Raw genomic sequence first — 24,261 nt, forward strand, 5'->3', positions numbered from 1 at the left:
GCGCCCGCCCCGTCAGCAGACCAGCCCCCCCATTATTACCCAGCACGGCGAGACGGGGAAGGAAAGAGGGCTCCCCGCGAGCACTTACACCTCTTCATTTCTGTGGCCGTTCCTCCCCCAAGCTGCATGTGATGGTCCTGCGCCCCCCCGTGCACATGCAGCATTCTGCAAAACGTGCAGAATACTGCATGTGCAGTATCGGGGGGGGGCAGTTGTGCGTCCGCCGTTGTGGTTTTCTTACCGGGAGGAGGTGTGGTAGGCTAAGCCTCCTCCCCGCAGCCCCATCCCGTCTCTCTCCATCTTCATTACGGAGGACTTGGAGGCCCACACTCCTCACCGATCTCAACAATTACACAAGTTCCCCCGAATGCCTGTTATATTCCTGCATCGACTGGAGCCAAATTAGAATTAGATCATTACTCAATGAATAATGCAACACCCCGGGATCTATAATTAATCAAACAATCAAAATTAAGACTATAGTTGGCTTGGAAATAGGCAGCGCCATGCTTCAGTGCTTTGTGTGCGTGTGTGTTGTTGTGTGTGTTGTGTGTGTTTTCTCCCTTTGATTTATTCTAACTGCTTAGATGTAGCGCGGCCCTGTGGTATTCAATTTATGCTTTTTGAATAATCAGCGTTCGAGCCGAGAGAATTCCCATTCACAAGCGATGTGTGACCTACATATTAACATCCACAACCCCACCCTCCGCCACCACACCTTTAGTCAAGCCTGGCCTATTTGGGAACCGTTAGAGAATGTGGCTGCACCTCTTCTTTTCATGGGAAGAACAGCGTCACCATCCATCCATCCATCCATCCGTCCATCCATTATCCAACCCGCTTATCCCAATTGGGGTCGCGGGATGCTGCAGCCTATCCCAGCAGTCGCTGGGCGGCAGGCGGGGAGACTCCCTGGACAGGCCGCTAGGCCATCACAGGGCCACATCATCAGCATCAGCGTTCAGAGAGAGTTGCAGCATGCTGGTATTACACCGAGTCTATTTTTCCTGGTCTTTTTAACCCCACAGCAGGCTGCGATATGAACATAGTCTCCCAGTGATGACTGATGTTGAAGTCAGACAAGCAGCGTCAGTTCTGAACGCGGTCTACGCAAGGCTGTCGTCTTTATTGTCGTGTAGACATTTTTAAATTGCTCATCGCCTTACCGCCACAGGCAACGGACTCGACAAAATGGCTAAAAAATGCTGCCGTGCGTGATACGAGGCCTCTTCTTCACGTCATCTCCCCAACCGTCTGTTACGGAGGGCGAAGGTCTTCTTCTTCTTCTCCCCCCCCCCCTTTTTGTGCTGCGTGAGGCGGTGCTCACACGTCATCCGAACGAGACGCCGTACAAACAGCTCTAACAAAGACGGTTAGCGTACCGTTGCCATGGAGGACGCCGGTTCCGGTTCAGCGGCAGGGCGCGCCGGAAGTGGCGCCCATAATTCACGCAAGGTATCGTGGGAGCTAGGAATGAGATGGATGCATAAATATAGCTTTGGTAAAAGAAACACTCAACGGTAGGAAAAGTGTTCCAACAAATAAGGAGCAAAATAATCCAGTGATTCCAGTAAATTCTTTAATAAATAACATAGATATATAAATAAATAATATATATATATGCATGCATCTAGGAGTTGGAATAAAGTCCTATTGCATGATGATTTCCTGACAGTAATTTTGAACCCCATTGCCTTGAGTACAAAGCTGGCGCTGACCTTTGTGGCTCCAGTATGGATGTGTCGCCACTTAGTGGACGTTTAGAGCTGGTGCGCGGATCACAGAAAGGCCGGTCACAATCAGTCAACGGCAGGTGGTCTGCATGTTTCGCGTTAAACACGACAACCGTTGTGCATAATTATTGCGCATCTGCATATGCAAATAAGCGCGGGCCTACAAAATGTAAGCCCCGCCTATATGCAGATTTGCACCTTGAGCAGAAAACGGCACAACCTCTGACTTTGTGATGGAAAATGGACTGCGCTTTCAATAGTACCGTCTGAGATTAGCTCGGTCGTCTACCCCGGATGTAGAGAGAAGAAACGTGCTTATGAGACGACATTTGGATGGCGCTTTTAAGGCTACTGTAAGGAAAGTCTGAAGAGAATAAAGCAAAAGAAATCAGTAGAAAAATACGTGTCACTCACAATAAAGATCAGCCGGTTGCTTTGTGTGCTGTGGCTTCATAAAGTACTCAGTCCCTCTGCTTTTCTGTGTTGCAAAGTTAAATTATAATTGTTGAAGGGGATTTATATTCTACTTCTATCCATGCATACGTACATACACACTACATACATACTGTAACGTGCACAGATAAATAGACTCATTGGCCCTTGACTAAAGGGTCCGAGCCATTAGCCAAGGGCTAGTGAGTCTATTCATCCGTGGTCGTTACACATACATACATACATACATCCTCTCCGCCCATCCCTCTGCTTCTCTGCTGCTGAAACTTTGATCCGTGCCTTCATCGCATCCGGAATGGACTGCTGCAACGGCACTCTCTATGGCCCATCATCCAAAGTCCAAAACAAACTCCATAACATCCCGAACTGTGCTGCTCGCCTGCTCAGCCACTCCTGCTCCCTTGACCACATCAACCCCTGTCCTCCAGAACCTCCACTGGCTCCCTGTCCCACAATGGATCCAATTCAAAGTCCTTCTTCTCACTCACAAAGCCCTCCATAACCAGGCCTCATCCTACCTCACCGACCTGCTCCACTACCATACTTTTTCCCCCAGCCTTCGCTCCTCCAATGCCAACCTCCTGCCTCCACCACACAGGACCAAGCATCGGACCTCCTGTCTACACCACACAGGACCAAGGACCGGACCTCCTGCCTCCACCACACAGGACCAAGCACCGGACCTCCTGTCTACACCACACAGGACCAAGGACCAGACCTCCTGCCTCCACCACACAGGACCAAGCACCGGACCTCCTGTCTCCACCACACAGGACCAAGCACCGGACCTCCTGTCTCCACCACACAGGACCAAGCACCGGACCTCCTGTCTCCACCACACAAGACCAAGCACCGGACCTCCTGTCTCCACCACACAGGATCAAGGACCGGACCTCCTGTCTCCACCACACAGGACCAAACAACAGACCTCCTGTCTCCACCACACAGGACCAAGCACCGGACCTCCTGTCTCCACCACACAAGACTAAGCACCGGACCTCCTGTCTCCACCACACAGGATCAAGGACTGGACCTCCTGTCTCCACCACACAGGACCAAATAACAGACGACCTGTCTCCACCACACAAGACCAAGCACCGGACCTCCTGTCTCCACCACACAGGATCAAGGACCGGACCTCCTGTCTCCACCACACAGGACCAAACAACAGACCTCCTGTCTCCACCACACAGGACCAAGCACCAGATCTCCTGTCTCCACCACACAGGACCAAACAACAGACCTCCTGTCCATCACACAGGACAAAGCACCAGACCTCCTGTCTCCACCACACAGAGCCAAGCACCAGACCTCCTGTCTCCACCACACAGAGCCAAGCACCAGACCTCCTGTCTCCACCCCCACAGGGCCAAGCACCAGACCTCCTGTCTCCACCCCCACAGGGCCAAGCACCAGACCTCCTGTCTCCACCACACAAGACCAAGTACCAAACCTGGGATGACCAAGCCTTCTGGACAGCTGCCCCCTCCCTCTGGAGCCCCCTCCCCAAACATATCAGAGACCATACCGATCTGTCCACGTTCACATCCTTAATCAAAACCAATGAAAAGCAAAACCTCTTCAGAATTGCTTTTAATGTATGAATTTAATTTAGTTAATTAATTTAATGTATTAGTTCAGGGAGAGGAAAAAATATTTCGATGCATTGAAATGTGGAGGTGTAACAGAAACACGGTGTGAGAAAGGTCACGGGGGTCAGAGCTTCCGGAAGGCACCGTCCATTCTTCTGATATAGTCTTCCCGGGGATATTGACAGGTTCATCTCGATAGTTAATGGCTTTGCTTTGACACCTATAATACACCCGCAGAGTTTTATACCGAGGGTTAACAGCTGCTGACCGAGAGGACTGCAGACGCTGCTGCCGGGGTCGTATTTCAGTTTGAATGGAGAACCGTGGGACTAACTGAGCTCCTGCCCTACAGAGACTGTTATACTGAGCTCCAGTCCTGCAGAGACTGTTATACTGAGCTCCAGTCCTATAGAGACTGTTCTACTGAGCTCCAGTCCTGCAGAGACTGTTATACTGAGCTCCTCTCCTGCAGAGGCTGTTATACTGAGCTCCAGTCCTGCAGAGACTGTTATACTGAGCTGCTGTCTTACAGAGACTGTTATACTGAGCTCCTGTCCTACAGAGACTGTTATACTGAGCTCCTGTCCTACAGAGACTGTTATACTGAGCTCCTGTCCTACAGAGACTTTATACTGAGCTCCTCTCCTACAGAGACTGTTATACTGAGCTCCTGCCCTACAGAGACTGTTATACTGAGCTCCTGTCCTACAGAGACTGTTATACTGAGCTCCAGTCCTGCAGAGACCGTTATACTGAGCTGCTGTCTTACAGAGACTGTTATACTGAGCTCCTGTCCTACAGAGACTTTATACTGAGCTCCTGTCCTACAGACACTGTTATACTGAGCTCCTGCCCTACAGAGACTGTTATACTGAGCTCCTCTCCTACAGAGACTTTATACTGAGCTCCTGTCCTACAGACACTGTTATACTGAGCTCCTGCCCTACAGAGACTGTTATACTGAGCTCCTGTCCTACAGACACTGTTATACTGAGCTCCTGTCCTACAGAGACTTTATACTGAGCTCCTCTCCTACAGAGACTGTTATACTGAGCTCCTGCCCTACAGAGACTGTTATACTGAGCTCCTGTCCTACAGAGACTGTTATACTGAGCTCCTGTCCTACAGAGACTGTTATACTGAGCTCCTATCCTGCACAGACTTTATACTGAGCTCCTATCCTATAGAGACTGTTATACTGAGCTCCAGTCCTGCAGAGACTGTTATACTGAGCTCCAGTCCTGCAGAGACTGTTATACTGAGCTCCTGTCCTGCAGAGACTGTTATACTGAGCTCCTCTCCTGCAGAGACTGTTATACTGAGCTCCTGTCCTATAGAGACTGTTATACTGAGCTCCTCTCCTGCAGAGACTGTTATACTGAGCTCCTGTCCTGCAGAGACTGTTATACTGAGCTCCTCTCCTACAGAGACTGTTATACTGAGCTCCTGTCCTGCAGAGACTTTATACTGAGCTCCTGTCCTATAGAGACTTTATACTGAGCTCCTGTCCTGCAGAGACTGTTATACTGAGCTCCTGCCCTACAGAGACTGTTATACTGAGCTCCTGCCCTGCAGAGACTTTATACTGAGCTCCTGTCCTATAGAGACTTTATACTGAGCTCCTGTCCTGCAGAGACTGTTATACTGAGCTCCTCTCCTACAGAGACTGTTATACTGAGCTCCTGCCCTACAGACACTGTTATACTGAGCTCCTGTCCTACAGAGACTTTATACTGAGCTCCTGTCCTACAGACACTGTTATACTGAGCTCCTGCCCTACAGAGACTGTTATACTGAGCTCCTCTCCTACAGAGACTTTATATTGAGCTCCTGCCCTACAGAGACTTTATACTGAGCTCCTGTCCTACAGACACTGTTATACTGAGCTCCTGTCCTACAGAGACTTTATACTGAGCTCCTCTCCTACAGAGACTGTTATACTGAGCTCCTGTCCTACAGAGACTGTTATACTGAGCTCCTGTCCTACAGAGACTGTTATACTGAGCTCCTGTCCTGCAGAGACTGTTATACTGAGCTCCTGCCCTACAGAGACTGTTATACTGAGCTCCTGTCCTATAGACTTTATACTGAGCTCCTGTCCTACAGAGACTTTATACTGAGCTCCTGTCCTACAGAGACTGTTATACTGAGCTCCTGCCTATAGAGACTTTATACTGAGCTTCTGTCCTACAGAGACTTTATACTGAGCTCCTGTCCTACAGAGACTGTTATACTGAGCTCCTGTCCTACAGAGACTTTATACTGAGCTCCTGTCCTACAGAGACTGTTATACTGAGCTCCTGTCCTACAGAGACTGTTATACTGACATGTTTATGTTTGTTAGCTGCTGCAAACCAGAAAACTACACAGGCAACACCAGGATGTAATATGTGTCTTTATGCATGCTCAGTAATCCAGGTAAGAGGGCGTCCGGGTGGCGTAGCGGTCTATTCTGTTGTCTACCAACACGGGGATCGCCGGTTCGAATCCCCATGTTACCTCTGGCTTGGTCAGGCGTCCCTACAGACACAATTGGCCATGTCTGCGGGTGGGAAGCAGGATGTGGGCATGTTTCCTGGTCGCTGCACTAGCGCCTTTTCTGGTCTGTCGGGGCACCAGTTCAGGGGGGAGGGGGAACTGGGGGGAATAGCATGATCCTCCCACGCGCTACGTCCCCCTGGTGAAACTCCTCACTGTCAGGTGAAAGAAGTGGCTGGTGACTCCACATGTATGAGAGGAGGCATGTGGTAGTCTGCAGCCCTCCCCGGATCAGCAGAGGGGGTGGAGCAGCGACCGGGACGGCTCGGAAGAGTGGGGTAACTGGCCGGATACAATTGGGGAGAAAAAGGGGAAAAAAAGAAAGAAAAAGAAATGGTAACACACTATAATAAGTACACAAATGCAGCATTAGTTCAGTATCAGTAATTACTGAATTCATCATTTGTAAAGTGAGACATGCACCAGTGGTTAATGAGTATTAATAGATGTTTATAAAGACTTATTAATACTGCAATTCATGATTAAGTCAGGTAGTTACTAGTTGTTAGGTAAGTATTTTGTATGAGCTCATCTAAAGTGAGGACTATCTGTGCCTTACAAAGCATTTACAGGTGAGACTGAAAGGCCAGCAGCACCTTCAGACTCACAACAGTCTAAAGATCCTTTAGAAAGTGTAAGTACACAATTAACACACTATTTACATGTACATCTGTGCATGAATTAATCATGAATTGCAGTATTAAGTATTTATAAAACATCTATTAACACTCACTAACCATTGGTGCACGTCTTGCTTTACTAACGATGACTTCAGTAGTTACTGATACTGAACTAAAGCTTCATTTGTGTAGTTGTTATAAAGTGTTACCAAAGAAAATAATCCAGGTACGGTAAATCACAGAAGGCTGAATCAGGTCATCTGGACACAACGTTTATTGAGATAAACGTTTCATCATCAGATGAAGAGTGGCCTCTTCAGTCTCACCTGACTGCAGGTGTCCCCACCCTTCCAAACAATACAGTGGCCTAACGATATGCAAATTACCGTGACCATTAAGTGGAGTTACAGTGGCCATGTGTACTGTCCACAGAGGGTTGGGGAATAGTTGCAATCACAGCATTGTAAGATGGTGACAGATGTACCCCCCCCCCCGGGTTCAGGGGTGGTCGCGCCCTCTCCACATAGATGACCTCTGACCTCCTGTTCAAACCAGCCTTCCTCGGGATGTGGTAGTGGTGTAGTAAGTGTTGCGTTGCTGGGAACAGAATACACTTTAGTGGTGGTGTTGGCACCCTGTGAGACGTCATGCAGCACATTTTCATTGTAATGTGATATACTGCATGTTATGGTGAAGTAATGGCACAACAAACAAAAAACAGTCCTGTTTATGTGCTTCTTTTTATCTTAATTTGAGCTTTTCAGTTACATTTCTACTCAATACAGTTGCTCTTGACTGTTGGTGATTGTGTGTCAGTGACTCTTTAGGTAGGTTTTTTCATTAAAGTTACACACACACATATATATAGCCTTTAAAGTCTTTAATTGTCACTTATTGGTAACACATTCTAAGTAAAAAAAACTTAATTACTAGTGAATTAGTAATGATCAAGATGTCACTTTAGTATGGGGAACATATTCTAAGTAACAAAAACGTAATTTAGAGTAATGTAACACTATGAACACTTGTAGTTTTGTGTTGTTATGTAAGAACAGACCATATTCATTAAGTGTTAGTAAGGGAGAATAACTCTTCTTGTGGTACTACCACCTTATAAAGGCCATACTAAGCAAAGCATATTGAGATGGTACTACTAATAAGCAATACTTCTGAGGTTATAGAGGGAAAACTCATAGTTAATGGCTTACTGGTTGTATAATAAGGCCATGCAGAATAAGGCATTAATGAGTACGTAATAATGACCAATTAAGAGCCAATATGTAGCTAATTTGCATGCCAATAAGCACCTAATTAATGGTGACTATGTTCCCCATACTAAAGTGTTACCCACTTATTCCTAGTTATTTAGTAGCTAGCTGCTAACAGCAGTGCATCGTCACGCTGTTGTAGTCTTGTTTCTGCACAGTTCTTTCTCTCCCATAATGTAGGTTCACCTTTTCTTATATCTATATTTTCTGTGCCCTCTGCAGGGCGTTTGGCTGCAAATAGCACTGCAAACTGTACGGCACGACACACCTGGGTGAGTCTTTCAAACACACCGTCTGTTTGTCTTTGGATTGTCATGTTGGTTAATATACAAACGACGACGTCATCCACCTTTAGACACACACGTCTCATTGTCTAAAGACAGGATGTTGTGTTGCTGTAAAGCCCCTTGAGGCAAATTTGTAATTTGTGATGCTGGGCTATACAAACAAAATTGACTCGACTCAAGCCATGAAAACATCTTCCTCATTTATTCCACAAGGGGGCAGAAGAGACCACAAAATAACTGAAGGCTCGCTTACTGTAGAGCACAGCAGTACAAGTAGGCTCAACACGTCGGCAGAGGGCTCGTTGTCAGCTGCGGAAGTTGTTCAGTTTCGTGTTATTGTAGAAGCTGAAGCTCCTGTAGTGTATATTCATATAGTCACATTTGAGGATTTCCCTCTACATATGAGTAGTGTGTCATGTGATTCCAATGCTGTCTAACTGGATAAACAAAAAGAAAGCAGCGAGGCATTTAAAGAGATATTAAAAGGTTTATTACAACATCTTATCAATTTTAATATTTTTTATACAGAACTTTCACAAGTTACAAGTTCACTTCCAACACAGTATCACGCCCCTTTGTAAGCAGCTAGGCTGAGGTAAAACGAAACGAAACCTTCCAAAAATCCGAAAGGGGGAAAAAATAAAATCACAACTCAAGTTAAAGCAACTTGTTCAATGTTGTCACGGGAGAAACGGTTCGATTCCTGCAGAGAACTGTTATCTCATGCAGAAAGCACATAACAGTAATTGGTAAGGGGTGGGGTGGGGTGGGGGGGTCAGCGATGACATTTTAAGAACGTGTTAGCGTTTCATAGAACTACACAGTAGTAAGCCAGTACAGTCTAAGACAAGGCGGTATGATCTGAGCCGCTTCCTGCGATGACCGAACGTTCACAATGCTTACGAGCGGCGGCGGCGGTGCTCTAATATACTACATCCGTTTAGTGGGCGGAGGGGTGGAAAGAGAGCAGCACCTGACCGCAGTTCACTCCTGACTCCGCTTAACGGATGCTGACGGGATCCGTCTTTCACAACTGAACGAGTCTAAACTTCAACCTTAACTCGGCAAAAGAATGAACGTAAGGGCTCGGCTACTCGATCCAAACTAGTCTATATGGAAAAACAGTACAGAACACCTAGAAAGATCACAAACCGTGTTTCATTAATGATGTCATTTACAATGTCTTCTAAAACCGCGGTCGGAGGGAAACCGGCGCCGTGTCCTTCAGCGTGCTGGGTCTGACGCCAGAGCGGCGAACCGCCGCCTCAGAAGATGTGAAGCCAGAGGACACTTCCTGTATCCGGCAGTTCTGCACACCAGACCCGTCACGCGAGAGAACGGCACTCGAGCTGGTTTACACTGGAAACGTCAGGACGGCACACGAATAAGTAAACAATAAATACCGGCCCACAGTTCAGTTCCGCCGGCACGGTCGAGTCCTGAAAATGTTCTGCAATCCTACAATCACTGTTCCGGGAACAATCCCGACTACAGATGGAACGTCGAGGGAATAACACGCGGTTCTACTAAACCCACCTCCTCCAGTCTATTTTACAAGCAGAGGCAACCTCCGACATTCAAACCCCACAGTCCAGCTACACCACCGACTCACCCAGTTTTCAGCTGGTCTACAATCCCACGTAGCCATCTAACTTCCTGTGACAGGAATCATAACTACGCCTACAAAAGCTGCAGCTACACAACTTGTGAATGTCAAACTGTTAAAAAAGAAAGAAAAACCCGTCATCTTTTAAAATGTGCAAAATGAAAAGGTAAATGATGAAGGTGACTGCTCCTCGTGGAGTTTTACCATAAAGACGGTGCTTTTAGAGTCGTGGAGGAAAAGCAAAGTCCACATGAGCAGCAACACACCGATTAACTCTTGTCATGGGAGTCAAAATGAAAAACAAATATATAAATACAATCAATAAATAAGTGACACCAAGACAAAATATACAAAAAGAACATTTAGAAGAATGTGAATACATCATCACCTTTACACTTAAAGTGCCTTTTCTTTCTCTTCAATTCCAGGGAAAACTTTGCCTTTTCAAGAACGTCGCCTTCCGGGACACAAACCGGAGCAAACAGAAACCTACCAAACAAAGGAAACTTGCCCAAACTGAAGCTGAGTGGGAGTCCCGCGTCCCCTCCTCTGAGCTACCACAGACACGCAAGAGCTTTCCAGCATGGCCACGGTGAGCTGGATCAGCTTCCTGTGGGCTGGGACTGGGCGGCGGCGCCCCCCTGTGGCTGTCTCTCTTCTGTGCTCTGGTCTGATGAGGCAGAGATGGCTGGGGTCATGGGGGAGGGGCTGACCCCGTTGGAGGTACTGATGGAACTGTGCTGGATGGCCTCGTTTTGGGGGCTGCTGGGGACTGACATCTCCTCACAGCTCTCCTTCTCTGCAACTACACACACACACCAACAGGAGCAAGTCATATCACTATCATGATTTGATTTACCAGTCCTGATACAGTAGTGGTGACTGCTCTTGACGACCCGGTGAGTATTTATCCGGTATCCAGGGAGGCTGAGGGTGGTTCTCTCAACTACGCCTAACTGGATGTAAAACAGCAATTTGCATGTGGTGAATGAAAACTGTTTCATTAATCCCCATAATGCTACACCGAACCCCTTCCCTTAAAGCTGGGGTATGTAGTTTTTTTTATGGCGTCACTGGGCAAAAAAAACCAAAACCGTAACAACCTTTCAGCGTGTTGCAATTCATGTGGTCCGAGAGAAAACTAGACTTCCTGGCTTTAAACAAATCCAGCCTGGGATGGAAGATTCCAGCCAATCACAGGTAGTTTCAGAGAAGGGGCGTTACTACTGGCTGTTCTACAAATGCAGATGCACGATCAATTTGTGTCTGCCCTGCCTCGCCAGTCACTTTGTGGTTATAACCCTAACCTTAAAAATCACCAAGACGACACAAAATGGCTGCTTCACATGAACAATATTAGACATTTGCGGAAAAAAGTGAATTTTTTACAGGATTATCAACTACAAGTTTCACGAGTCTCGCTTCTACATTTCCTGGCTGTACACGAGTGTAAGGGGCTGAAGAGCAATGCGGAGGTCATTTGGTGGGCGGGGCTTAGCAAGGCAGCAGAGCGAGGCGGAGGGATTTGCATTGGAATGTTGAGTGTTGTCTACTGCAGCTTTAATTAAAGTTCCAGTGTCAATTTAAACCCACATCATAAGGGTGCATTACATTCTGGGGCATGTGGCAGAGTTTCCCATCCCTAACTGCGTTCTCATTTGTTTTTTGTTACCTTGCCAACTACTGCAGCGACAGATGATTACAGCACCTGATTTTAACGACGCCCACACTGGAGAGTAGGGAAGACTTGGAGTCAAAATGCCACCAGCTGTTAAGCAGTTACACTGAATTAATTGGATCCTAATGGAAAAAAAAGACTCTACTCTCATGCTCTGTCTCGTAAAGGAGTAAGGAGCACTATGATAATTAATATTGCTAATGATATGAAGTCAGCTGAAATGGCGCTTGGTAATTAATGACTGGATTTGGTATATGAGCACGTGAAATGCAGATTCCACAGCAAGGTCTGTGATAAAACCTGCATTTAAAATGACAACACACCAAGCGGCGTCTGCTGTCGCCTTGTTGGCTGGACTTGGACTGGGTGATTTAGTGCAAGTGAATGTCAAAGTGCTATAAACTGTCTTTCCATTTCTCCCTCCAGAAGGTTGGACAGAGTAAATCAGTTCAGGGTTTGGTTCCATGTTGAAATGTATATTATTACTCCTAATGGCATTAAGGGGGTGGCTGGCTGATATCTGAGCATACCAAGCGTTTCGAGTTCCCTCTTTGCCCAAAGCTCCTTTCTGCTCTCTTTCTGGGGGCTTTTCGCTGTAAGCAGATGGACAGCTCACTCTGCCAAGTGAAAGCATGTCCTGGCTTGTTTGTGGGGCAGGCTGGATAATTTCCCCCCACCTGCCATTGCTGCTCCTGGGCAGGATGATGAAGGGTATTTACTGGGCAGAACTGGACACAACACCAAGCTAGCTGAGGGCTTGAGGAGGGCCTTTACATGAAAAAGGCCACAGTGCAGTCATTATAACATAATCAAACTCACTAATGGATTCTACTCTCCACCATGCCTACTGTCATACATTACCCGTAAGCTGGCTTTCCACCTGATACTGACTAAAATTTACTTCACTTGTCAACAGTGTGCCAAAACTATAGGGTACATTTTCACCAGCAGGGAAAATATAGCTTTAGCTCCTTCAGGGTGAAAAGGAGAGGGAGAATAGAAACCCTTAGCAAATGCATGAGAAGGATGACCCAATTCATCTGTGAAGCCTGCTTAAAAGCCGTCCAGACAAGACCAAATGAGGCCTGGCTGTGACAGCCCACGCCAGCTTGGATGCCATCAGTCTCATGGTATCATGGTATACATGACGTGTGTCAGTGGGATGGTTAGCAATAGAGGACGCATAATGAACAGCCTCGCTTGAGGGCCACCTGGCAGAGGAAATGCTATCCAGTCTTGTCAAGCTTGCAGCTTTAACAGACTCATATTGGCGGCAATCATTGTCAATACAAGTCAGTAGTGGCATCTCTGGAGCACCGGAGTGATGAGCCTTTGACTGTACTTGTTCTGTATACCAGCCAGCCAGATAGGGATAGTGAGTTATGACCACAAAAACAAGCTGAGAGACCACTAGCTTGAGAACAGAGAAGCATAGGTGGGAGGGACCGGCTCTGGAATGGTGGCAATTAAAATGTATGGCTTGTTCTAACAGTGGCGCTCACAGGATGACAAAGAAATCCAGTAGCCATTGACTTTACACTAATAAGAGAGGAATAAGCATTTGCAGGGTGATGTCACCATCAGTTTAGTTTCGCAAACTGAAAAAAAGTAAATTTAAATGCAGAGGCTTCATAAGGCAGGTTAAACTCAGATTTCAAACATTTTCTACAGTGATGATTACACCGAGTTACTGAGGTGAGACAATAGCAGGTATTGTATATGTGCCACTACAAAAGGGGAGACTGTAATTTTCCATCCCGGTTGGGCTCCTGTCTTTTGGGAGCAGACGGCACATTTCCATATATTCTATCAAACACTGATGTGAAAAATCAGGTGAGAACTGTTACTTGTTCAGGGATTGCACCTGTGGCCTCTTGAATGGATTGAAACATCTTTACACACAGAAATGAGAATCTGTCTTCAACAAAGCTTGCTATAAATATCTCAGCTTCGGCAAAGTTTTTCAAACAGAGAGTGGCCTAATGTGTCCATAGCTCTCCCAGGCTGGCCTTAAGCAAGACGTGTCCGGGTGGTTAGCCGGGGCTCATTTTACAAGTATTTCCCTGGCAGCCCAAGGCTGGGAATAATGGAGCATTACTCACTGTGATAGCCAGACTTCTTCTGCATGGCGGTTACGGGGCAGTCTTTATGAGCCAGAAGAAGCTGCTTCAGTTGAGCCACTTCGTTTCTCAGCAGGGTGACTTCATTCTTTCAGAGAGAGCAGACGAAAACAGCGTTCATAAGACGGTAACTCCAGAAAATCTGTCGGATCGTAACGTAAACAGAGGAAGAGCGTGTGCACACAGTACAAATGTGCCGCAAATTTCTTTACCCCCCAAAATAACATTGTAGTGAAAGGGAGATTTCACTCCCTCGTGTATATTTGGTTAGATGTGGCTGAAAGGCAGCTTTAATACTCATTCTCCAATTGAACTAAAATCATTTCAACTGAATGTTCCACACAATATTTTTCATATCTGGTCCAATGTATATGAATTACATGTGGCCTGTTTTACATCAAGCATAAAAATCCCCAAGTATTTGGACTATTCAAGAATTTGTCAGGCCAGGGCCTCGAGCAATATGTTAACTGAGGCGCAAACTGCAGCGAAAGACAGACTGGAATCCCGAAGTTTAATCATTAAACACAATTTAATGTATTTAAAGTACAGTTTTAATTCTTCTTCGGGGGATTTACATTTGCGTGAACATGGCTTGGACTCTGTCACACACAGATGCATGTTTCATCAATGCTGGGATTTTAATGGCAAGTACAAATGAGGTCATAAGGTTAAATTCTTTGTACCTCCTCCATACAAGAAGCCTACACGTCCATTACCTTATTTCAGAGAGGTTCATATTTCCTCCCCTGAGATGCGGCCAACGGGAGGAGAGGTAACACTATAATGAACAAATGCAGAATGAGGAATGATGCACTTTTTTAAAATTATGTTGTTCCTGAGCAATGATTATGGGCATTTACTGGCGACCCACCAGCACATTCGTCAGAGGTGAGCCGTTCCAATTGTCAGCACAACTTTGGGGATGCAACAAAGATTTACAGTCCCATGTCATTACAACTCCCACAGGAGCCAGGGATTTCTGCATGTCGTAAAGAGAGCCACATTACGCTGAAGGTGACTTTAACTGGATTTAGAGCGGCTAGGGGCTCAAGGAACACCCTGTGGCAGATTTAAGCTCTTTCTCTCCTCTCCTTTAAAAAAGGACTATAGGCAGTTTAATCTATTAGTCCAAATGCAGCCAATTTATCTGATTCCATCTGTTTGGCCTTTGCTGGAGTTGGCAGGGGAAAGCTGCTGAGAGACAGATTTAGAAGGCAGCTGGAAAGACCGCATGTATCACATGTATTTGTCTCCATGTTCCACGCCTTCCGCCATGCTTGCTACCGGCGCCGCCGTGTACTCTGCCAATATGAACACAGGGCTTCCATTCAACTCCCTTGGGCCCATTCAGAACATCAGCTCATAGGCTGGGGATGGACAAGGTCCCCCACAAAAAGGATACTTCATCAATTAGAAAGACTGAGCACGTAATGACCTCCAGGGGGAAGATATAGTTTTTGTACTATCTTAAAATACAGAAAGAAAAAAAGTCAGCTTGGATTTGACATTTTCCACTCAAATTACTTGAAATATATGTTGCAAAAATACTGGGAGATTCGTGTCAGAAGGCAAATCCATGAGAGTGCCACAATCATCACTGCTCTGTCTAAGGAGCGTCACCTGTCTGTCTGTGGTAAAAACATTGCATCATGTTAATGAGTTTATTCACAGACTGTTGGGAGTCACACTTGTTTTTTAAGTTAGTGAATTAACAGAAATTGAGCGAATGGGCCTTGGGTGATGCTGGGAGCCATTTGAGCTGCCTGCTCTGACACCTCATTAAAAAGCTAGTTAAGGATGATGTTAAAGTAATTGTGCATCATTAGAGCCGGCTACGCTGATCGGCTTGGGCCATGTCAGCATGGGACTTCTTACAAAACCTGCAGCACTGATTAATGTCTTCACACAAAGAAGACTTTCATTCTCAGATGATCAGTCCTTTCCCCCTCCAATAAGTCGAGCCCTTCTTCATAGTCAACAAGGGGTGCTCTCTCACTGTACATCCACGCCCGCCATCCTGTTTCATCTACCTACGTTTATTTACACTATAGCTGGTTCACAAGGGGTGGTAACTCATGTTTGAACAATATTAACGATGTCAACCCATTTCCTTCCGCTGCCCTCCCTCTCGTCTTCTCCCCAACCCTTCCCCCTCTATCCCGTCTCACTCTGCTTTAGATAAATAAGACAGCGAGGAAATAAACACCACATCTCATTTAATTGTCTGGAACACCGATGTGCCGCACCCCAGCTCACACTTATCAACAGAGACAGCAGTTACATGAACTGTTTCGAACTTGTCAGCATCAGATCCTAATTGCTTCCTGCGAAATGAAGGTTCAAAAAGACACCTTTCCCTGAGAGATTTTCGAGGCCATTCAGTAAACTGCTGAGACAGAAGCGAAGACACGCTTGTGTGCGGCTGACATCTGGAGGATACATCTTTATTGACAGGGACGTATCGATGTAAAGGGCTCGCAAACCACCGCTGTCACAGGCGGCTCTACTTAATCGGCTTTAATGACTTCATCACTACAGACAGGGAAAGGCGTGTGTGCTTGTATCCATGCACATGTAATGACAATCCTGAACTTAAACAAATAAACAAATGTGTATGCTCACATGCAAACCGATACACTTGGAAAAACATGCACGTGTGAAAACATTAAGAGGAGGTACATGGGCGATGGTATTCTGCACAACGCTGAGGGCAAGGAGGTGAAAAGACTACCTGGAGTTGTCCATTCATGGAGCTCAGGTCCTCAGCCTTCTTCTCCAGGGACTGGACCCACACCTTCCTCTTCTGCCTGCAGCGTGAGGCCGCGGCCCGGTTGCGTTCCAAGAACTTGCGCCGCTTTTCATCTGGGTCTTCGCTTGTGGTTCTGCGCCGCCGACCTCCTGTGCTTGGGGTGTGTTGGGCAGGGGGAGCTGGAGAGGCCTGTGCACCACACAGGAAAACAGCTAGCAGGGCTAACCCACCACAGCCGAGATTGACCACTGTCATAACTATGCAGCATAGGAAAAATGGTACAGTACCCTTGTGGGGGATCAAATCATAGTTTAATTTCAACAATGGCTAACTCAGTAGCTAAGCTATGTTTACATGGTCACAATCCTTTCATTTCTGTGAACAACCGAAATAAGGCCAAAGCTGGGTGAGAGAATTTTCATGATTTCAAGTGACTGGATTTCCTTGTTCAATCCGGTTGACATAGATTCGTTTAAAATTTTGGCTGGCATATACAGAAAGGAACGGAATAAAATCCAGCCAGCAGTCATTTCCATGTGTGTTAACAAGCAGATAGAAAAAATGATTTAAAACGTATTGTAGGTCTGTTTATCACAGTCAGGCCTTTAAATGACATCTGCAATAGTGGAACCATTGTTTTCCAGGTTTGAATGGATTATTAGTGTGCCTATAAATAAAGCCACTGACTGAATAAATAAATGAATGGAAGTTTATTCTATGTCAAGTGGTGAAACCAACTGGGCAGAGGTGCATGCGTTGTATTAAGGTCTTAATACTTACAGGTGTCTCTGTTGTGGAGGTGGCGGGCTGCTGAAGGGACTGGGGACAGGTTTCCTCGGGTGGGGCCAGGTGAGGGACAGGGGCTGGAGCTTGGACCTGGGCCGGCACTGCAGCCGGGGCCGGAGGGGAGGGAGAATTTGGAGCAGCAGTGTGAGCTACAGAACTGCTCTGGACATCACCAGCATCTCCGTTGGTTACATGGGGGAGCTGCTGGCTTAATGTTGCTTTAAGTTTCTGGGAAGAAAATGTGAGACAAGAAAAACAAAACTGATACAAGCAGCAACCAATACATTCATTAACACAGAGAAACAGTGAGTGAAGTGGCTCAGGGTTACATTGTTCAGCTGTTACCGTATTTAATTCTATATAATTTAGGGCAAATTAAAAGGGTACTTTAAAAGCTAGGCTCTCAGCTGCCGAACCAAGAACCCAGGCAAACCAGGCAACTATGATGGACAAAACAAGTTGTCCTTTGAAGACTAATTTTACCTAAATATTTGTTAAGCTCCTTAATGATAAAAATGTATCAAAACTTGATCACTATTTTCACAGCAGGTCATACATGTTGGGAGAATTTTAGGCAAAAGACCCATAACGCAAAACAATATGTTCATAGGCCAACCAGTGCTTGAACTTTTAAAACATACAATGCATGCAAAAATTACCCGCGGTGTATATTTCTACAGACAGTGGTCCATAATTCATGGACCAGATATTCAAGCATCAAATAGTGAGTAAACAAGCTGAAAGTGAATGAGCCTTCCCCACCAATAACAAAGTGTGAGGGAATACATTTACATGGGAAAACAGAGGAGCACATTATTCTAACAACTACCTATGCCAGACCAATCTATCTACCAAATTAGTTTATCGTGTAATACCCTTCCAGAAGCTCTTCTGGCAGAAACAAGATATTATTCTCCTGGAACGGCCCAAAGAAGGAGGGAAAAGCCAGTCAGATTCATATTTCATCTCTGCCATGGAAACCTCATCAGTGTAATAACCCTCCATCTCATGGGTGTTATTCAACCATCTGCTACTATATTACTTATCTTTATTTTGCAACTAATTAACAGCATAATCTTCTAAATTCAGCAAGTTAATTATCATTATTGTGGTCTTTGCAGCATCATCAGTCCTTGTAAAGTGCTGTCTCCGCGGCCCCTTGAGAGTTGGGTAGGGGCTGGGGTGGGGGCAGGTTTAGCGGGGGTCTGTTTTCTTGACGTGGGCTCATTAGGTGTTTGCTGATGAGCCGAGTATTGTGGGAGGCACCAGGAGTGTTGGGGGGTGGAGATGGGGTGAGTATAGAGGGTGGGGGGTGTACAGGTCAGGTAGGATTCTGCTGAACAAAAGGTTCCATGCAGGGTGAAGCTGACTTAATGTGCCTCACTGAGCATGTGCCAGGATGCCCCCAGCTGGCTTCTGGTGGAAGCCACCCGCACCTCCCCCTCCAGTTGGCCCTAGTGACAGCGTGCTGAGCATAACGATGTCTACACATTTGTCAGCTTGGCACCCCTCGATCCCGACCCCCCCCCCCCCAGTCAGAATCATCAACTCACTCACACATGCACACAAACACATGCACACAAATAGCCCCCACCTCTTTATCGCGTACCTGTTAATTTCCAGAGGGGTAACATGCTGTGAACACTTACAGGTTTTGTGATCCATGCTTCATCACATTGCCACTCATCCACCTAATAACACTTCATATCCCAGCCCTTCAAGTATTGCTGCTCACTCTGGAAAGCTTGGACACAAGGCATTTCTGCCTGTACAACCACATAGTACCACAAAGAGGAAGGTAGAGTTCTCTAAATTCTTATGACATGGACAGCAAATCCAGTGCTGGCTTCTTTGAAAAAAATGTGTCTGAACAGTTAACAGAAACAAAGCATAGTGTAAGAAATATGCACAGAATTTTTAAATGACTGGATCCGTAATACAATTCAACCAACTCTTACCAGCTCCCTCATCTGGTCAAATGGAGCAACTGCTTACTTCTGGTCATATTTGCTGGTTGCTCAGTCATAATACCATACTAAACCAAATACTGAGTTTCAAATTGAAGTTTTAATCCATATAAAATCTCAAGAATAAATATATAAATATGCAAATTACCAGCTTGGCTTCTGATTGGACAGGCTGTGGCGAGGGAGGTCCTGGGATCCCAGGGACGTTAGGCACTACAGTGACAGGTCTGACAAGCTGACAGCAGAGACACAGGCAAAGACCAGCACAGAGAAAATTAGTCTTCTCCTGTGAAATGGCAGGCTCTACTCCCCCAACACACACACACACCACAAGCTCTCAGAGTTTCCCCATATCTCAGTCTCATTAGGTCGGATGGCCTGTTATTTGTGGAGGAAGTGCCACATGGAGATGCAGTGTGCACACTAACGAACCTCTGCCTGCCTGTGTGAGGGCATATCGACAGAGATGCTGACGAAAGGATGGAGAGGCACACGTTGGAAGGCCAGAGCCAGGACAAAGGGAAATGAGACCCATTGGTGGGTACTTATTTCATCTCATTTTCCCCTCTTTTCCCTAGTCCCCACAGACTAGGGCGATAGTTTTTTTTCCACCAGCTGCACAGTCATCAGGGGATAATCATTTGCTGTTCAGTGTTCAACACAGACTAGGAGAACTAGGCTGAACAAGACAAGCTCACATATAGGGAGTGGGAAAAAAAGAAGACCTTCACTTACAGTGCCTTATATTTATTACAATGCCAAAACATTATCAGTGGCAGCAGTAATAATTGGATTGCAAAAAACATTAGGCCTCGTTTCCCTGACTGCCAGAAATCAGTGTTGATTTAAACTGAACAAGGACAAATAGCAGTGAAGTGTCCTGGCCTGGAGCCTGCTATCCTTTGGCCAACTCTCGTGCCTTTCCCAGAGTGCCACACAACTGTGCTTTTCTAAAGTCCATTAGCTTACTCAACCTTCTCTGTGTTCCAACGAAATGCCAAAATCTTTGCTGCCAATGTTATAAATATCCCGTCTGTCCAAGATGAGCAATACAGATAATTGGCATTAATACATCACTAGAATGTGAGCTTAGTATAAATTGTGCTGGACTGCTCCATGTGGAATTGACTCCAGTTTTACTGAGTGGATCTCGATTCAATAACTATGGACTGTTCCACGTCTTTCTTATGAGGTCAAGTTAAGTTTTCTGATCATTCTGATTAAACAACCATCAAATCAATTTCTGTCAATGCATCAAAACTCTAATTTTAACATACCTTATAAATACATTTGTAAATTAAGAATTCAGATGGTAAATATACAACATACTAACACCCGACACACGCATGCACACACACAATAAACAATGATAACCGAATACAGAACACTTACAGGGATTGTAGCTGGAATTTGTACACTTGAGCTTGTAATAGATGCAGGGATAGCAATGGGCATGGTCTGGCCATTAGGGAGCTGTAAGAGCACGGGGAAAGTGCCAGACACTGGACTGTAGAAGGAAAGAAAGTAACCACTGGTAAAAAAGATCCAGGTCAAACCATTTTGTGATATAGCTACTAGAAAAACTAACACACTGATTGATGACAAGGATGGTAAAGAGCATTCTTTCTTCATGGCGTAACAAAGCAACAGCCAACTCGAGGACACAACTTGAACTCAAGCACCATCCAACAATCCCATTACACATAATCCTTGCGCTGTTTATCTGATTACTTCATGACAAAGTCACTACAGACAAAGAGCCAGGTGTTGCTGTAACATGCTCATGCAATGTGATAAGGACAACTGCTTTACACTGTCACAACAGCCAAAAACAAAGAAGTTGATTAACACAAATGGAAATAACGGCTTAGTGCAAATGAACCAAAAACAAAACAGTGGTGTGACTTCCTAAATATGGACTCAACAAAACAAAACTGCACAAAAATAATCTTAAAAAAGAAACCAAAATAGATGAGTTGATAAAAATCTATGAATTTAAAAAAGTAACATTTTGAGTTACTTACACTATAGGTCTATTAGTGGATGCGACTTGGGTAATAACAGAGCTAGATGTTGGCGATGGGAGTGCTGGCTGTATTACAACATTAGCCTCTGAGGTTGCTAGAAGTACATTGGGAACTTGGAGGGACGCAGGACGGACTATAGTGGATGTTGGCAGTGAGGTTGGCTGCAGGGATAAGTCCTGAAAACACCATATGAGACCTTAGGTGCATGAAGTGTGGAATTAAAATCATTATTTTAAGTTGAATTTCTTTTAGTGGCGAAATGATGTCCATATTTCATCTAGCTTGTTTCACTTGTTTGATAGAGAAAAAGGTTGATTGAATCAAACTAAACTAGTCAGTCATCTATTTAATGGACTAAGTAAGTGTGTATGATTTCTTTTTTATAATAATTTTGTGCAGTACTGTTAGTATTTTTCGTTTACCCTCTTTAAGTCAAAGAGGTTAAATCAAACTACAGCTATGTTTTAAAGGTGAATATTCCTAGCCTTATTGCAACAGGTGTGTAAGGTCAGTGGTAAACTGCCAATCTAAGTAGTGGGCCACAGTATGACTTCCCTGCAACTTCTCTGTGACTTTCAAAAATACAGGGAGTAGCCCCTTTACGGCCATTACCTTGTCATCATTTGTAGTAGATTCTGGATGGGGGAGCGGACTATCTCGATGTGCATCCATAGCCGAGTGTTCCTCCATTTTGTTTCGCATTACAGGTGTTGCCAGAGGTGACAAATCCAACGGTAACTACACAACAGTGAAAGTAATTCATCTTAATACGTCACGTTAGAGAGCTTAACCCTGGGAAACAAATGTAATGCGATCAGTTGACAATGGACAAGAGAAGTGTGGTGGCGAGAACAACCTTTTTGATGTCATCTTCCGTAACTTTTTTGAAGTCATGCTCAAATGGACTTGCGAGCTCGTTGAAGAGTCCAACTTCCTCACAGTTCTTCAAGAACCGAGTGGGTGTGGGTGTTTGGTCTGAGGGGGAGGAATCTCAGGTGAATACATTGTATGATGCCATGAAAAAAAAAAACGCCATTGGCTTCAGTGGCACTCACCAGCAACAATGACACTGTCGTTCCTTGCTGGACCAAACTTCAACGTCATCTCATGTTTGTGTTTATGAACGGCCAAGTGGTCTTCATTCGTAAATCGCTGAAGCAGGAAAAGGAGGTCTTTACACAAACCCCGTCTTTCGACAAGGAAACTTTGTTAACTTAATCAACATGTATAGTTATCCGGAAGTTGATTACCTGACCACACCCAGGAGCGGTACACAGGAAGGGTTTATCATCACTCATATTCAGGGGTTCCTGTAAACGGATGCGGGCAGATCAGCTGTGATTGTGATGAGCATTGCTCACGATACAATTGTTGCATTACAAATCATGACGCAATGTGATGAAGTCCTAATATCTGTCATCTCAGTGACCATCAGAGCACTAAACTAACGTTAAAACAGAAACCTAGGACGGCGATGAACAGGGTGAAAAGGGGGGGGGGCAAGATGGAAAGGACCGCTGACACGTTTTCAACACGGCACAGAAATGGACGGCGGGTTGGGTTGTTCGCGCTTCGCGCCTGAACAAAGCCGCACTCCAGGCGCTCGTTGGCTTTGAGCAGGTTCGACTAAACCCCCCGTTAGGCCCCGCAGGGCAGCGCAGCTGACAGGCGCCGCCGCTGAAGGCTGCGGAAGCAGTTCGCGGGCAGGCGCGGAGAAGCGTTCGGGTTCGCCAGGCGGTTCCAGGACGTAGTCAGAGCCCTTAGCAATGGTAAGCTAGCGCCGTCGCCATATTACGCGCTCCAACTACAGTTTCGAAAAAAAACAGGGCACGTCGACGTTGCGAGGCTGATACATCGCCATGATACGAGTCCCCCCAGCCAGCCCGCAAAAAAAACACGATTTTTCACCGTAACTTTGCGCTCTGCCGCCGCCAGTTTACGCGGACACTTACCCGCCGCCACCACCACCGATATCGAAATCCCGCGGCCGTGCCAAGATATCGCGAGAACAGCGCGGGGCTTTTCCGCAAACGTCACGCAGACGGCCCCGTGAACGAATGGCGACGAGCCACTGGGATTGGGTGTATTTACGACGGTTTTCACCTTCTACGCTTAGCTGCACCCTGGGGTGTCTTTTGCGTATTGTTGAAAGCCTCGCGAAGGCGCCTCTTTTCCTAGAAGGTGCATTTGCTTTGTGGCCTCAAAAAAGAATAATAAAAAAGGGCGTACTGGTAGGCAGACATTGGGAGTGGTTGGTACGAGAGAAAAAGCCCCGTGGCAAGGAAGCGAACGCTCCGCATGCTGCAGAGCGGCCCTCAAGCTGAACTGGCCAGGCCGGAAGTGTCTCTCCTGCAGGCAAAAGAGAAGAAGCCCGAGGACCTGCTTGTTGTTCCTGATGGGGCCGTTCAAGTGTTGCAGCTCAACTTAATTACCATTTGAAACCGTCGTTTTTAACACCGGTAACTGGTTACAATCTCATTAGTTATCGTATCCCTTCCTGTCCCAGGAGACGCAGAGGCTCCAACGACGATTCCAAGCGCTGTAGCTGTCACAAGCACACAGACACCAATTAAATTCATTATTCAAATTACAATAAAATTGAAACCATTTTTTTTAGCACCATCAGATTGTTCTCTATGTTTATTTAATGCCATTTACAAAAGCAAGCACCTCCTTGCCGTCTTTCTTACAGAACTGCTGAAGACCTGCCGTTGAACCAAGTGCATTAATATGGACCCTAAATAGCCAGCATGTGATGCATTGAGAAAATGGTAAACGCAAGAAGCCGATTCACAGCAAGTGTAAACAGCGGCTTTGCAGAAAAGATGACATAC

General features: G+C 45.8%; 1 protein-coding gene across 1 annotated transcript; it reads right to left on the reverse strand.

The window, feature by feature from the left end:
- Nucleotides 1–13,869: 13,869 nt before the first annotated feature.
- Nucleotides 13,870–23,390, reverse strand: atf2 (activating transcription factor 2). Its single transcript, XM_056289959.1, has 10 exons — nt 22,678–23,390; nt 22,483–22,579; nt 22,284–22,402; nt 22,040–22,165; nt 21,425–21,603; nt 20,793–20,907; nt 19,549–19,635; nt 17,428–17,661; nt 16,630–16,836; nt 13,870–13,983 (listed from the first exon to the last, which is right to left on the reverse strand). The coding sequence occupies exons 1-10, from the start codon at nt 22,723–22,725 to the stop codon at nt 13,870–13,872; spliced, it is 1,326 nt and encodes a 441-aa protein (XP_056145934.1). The 5' UTR covers nt 22,726–23,390.
- Between the last annotated feature and the right edge of the window lie 871 nt (nt 23,391–24,261).

Source organism: Lampris incognitus, chromosome 11 (assembly GCF_029633865.1).
Source record: "Lampris incognitus isolate fLamInc1 chromosome 11, fLamInc1.hap2, whole genome shotgun sequence".
Lineage (NCBI taxonomy): Eukaryota > Metazoa > Chordata > Actinopteri > Lampriformes > Lampridae > Lampris > Lampris incognitus.

Excerpts from the sequence above, each read along its gene's own strand:
- atf2 (XM_056289959.1), bottom strand. The coding sequence starts at position 22,725 with ATGAGTGATGATAAACCCTTCCTGTGTACCGCTCCTGGGTGTGGTCAG. Across the intron at positions 22,166-22,283 it reads CGGAAGATGACATCAAAAAG|TTACCGTTGGATTTGTCACC; the intron begins GTTGTTCTCGCC and ends ACTGTTGTGTAG. Across the intron at positions 16,837-17,427 it reads CCTCCACAACAGAGACACCT|GCCTCTCCAGCTCCCCCTGC; the intron begins GTAAGTATTAAG and ends TGTGGTGCACAG.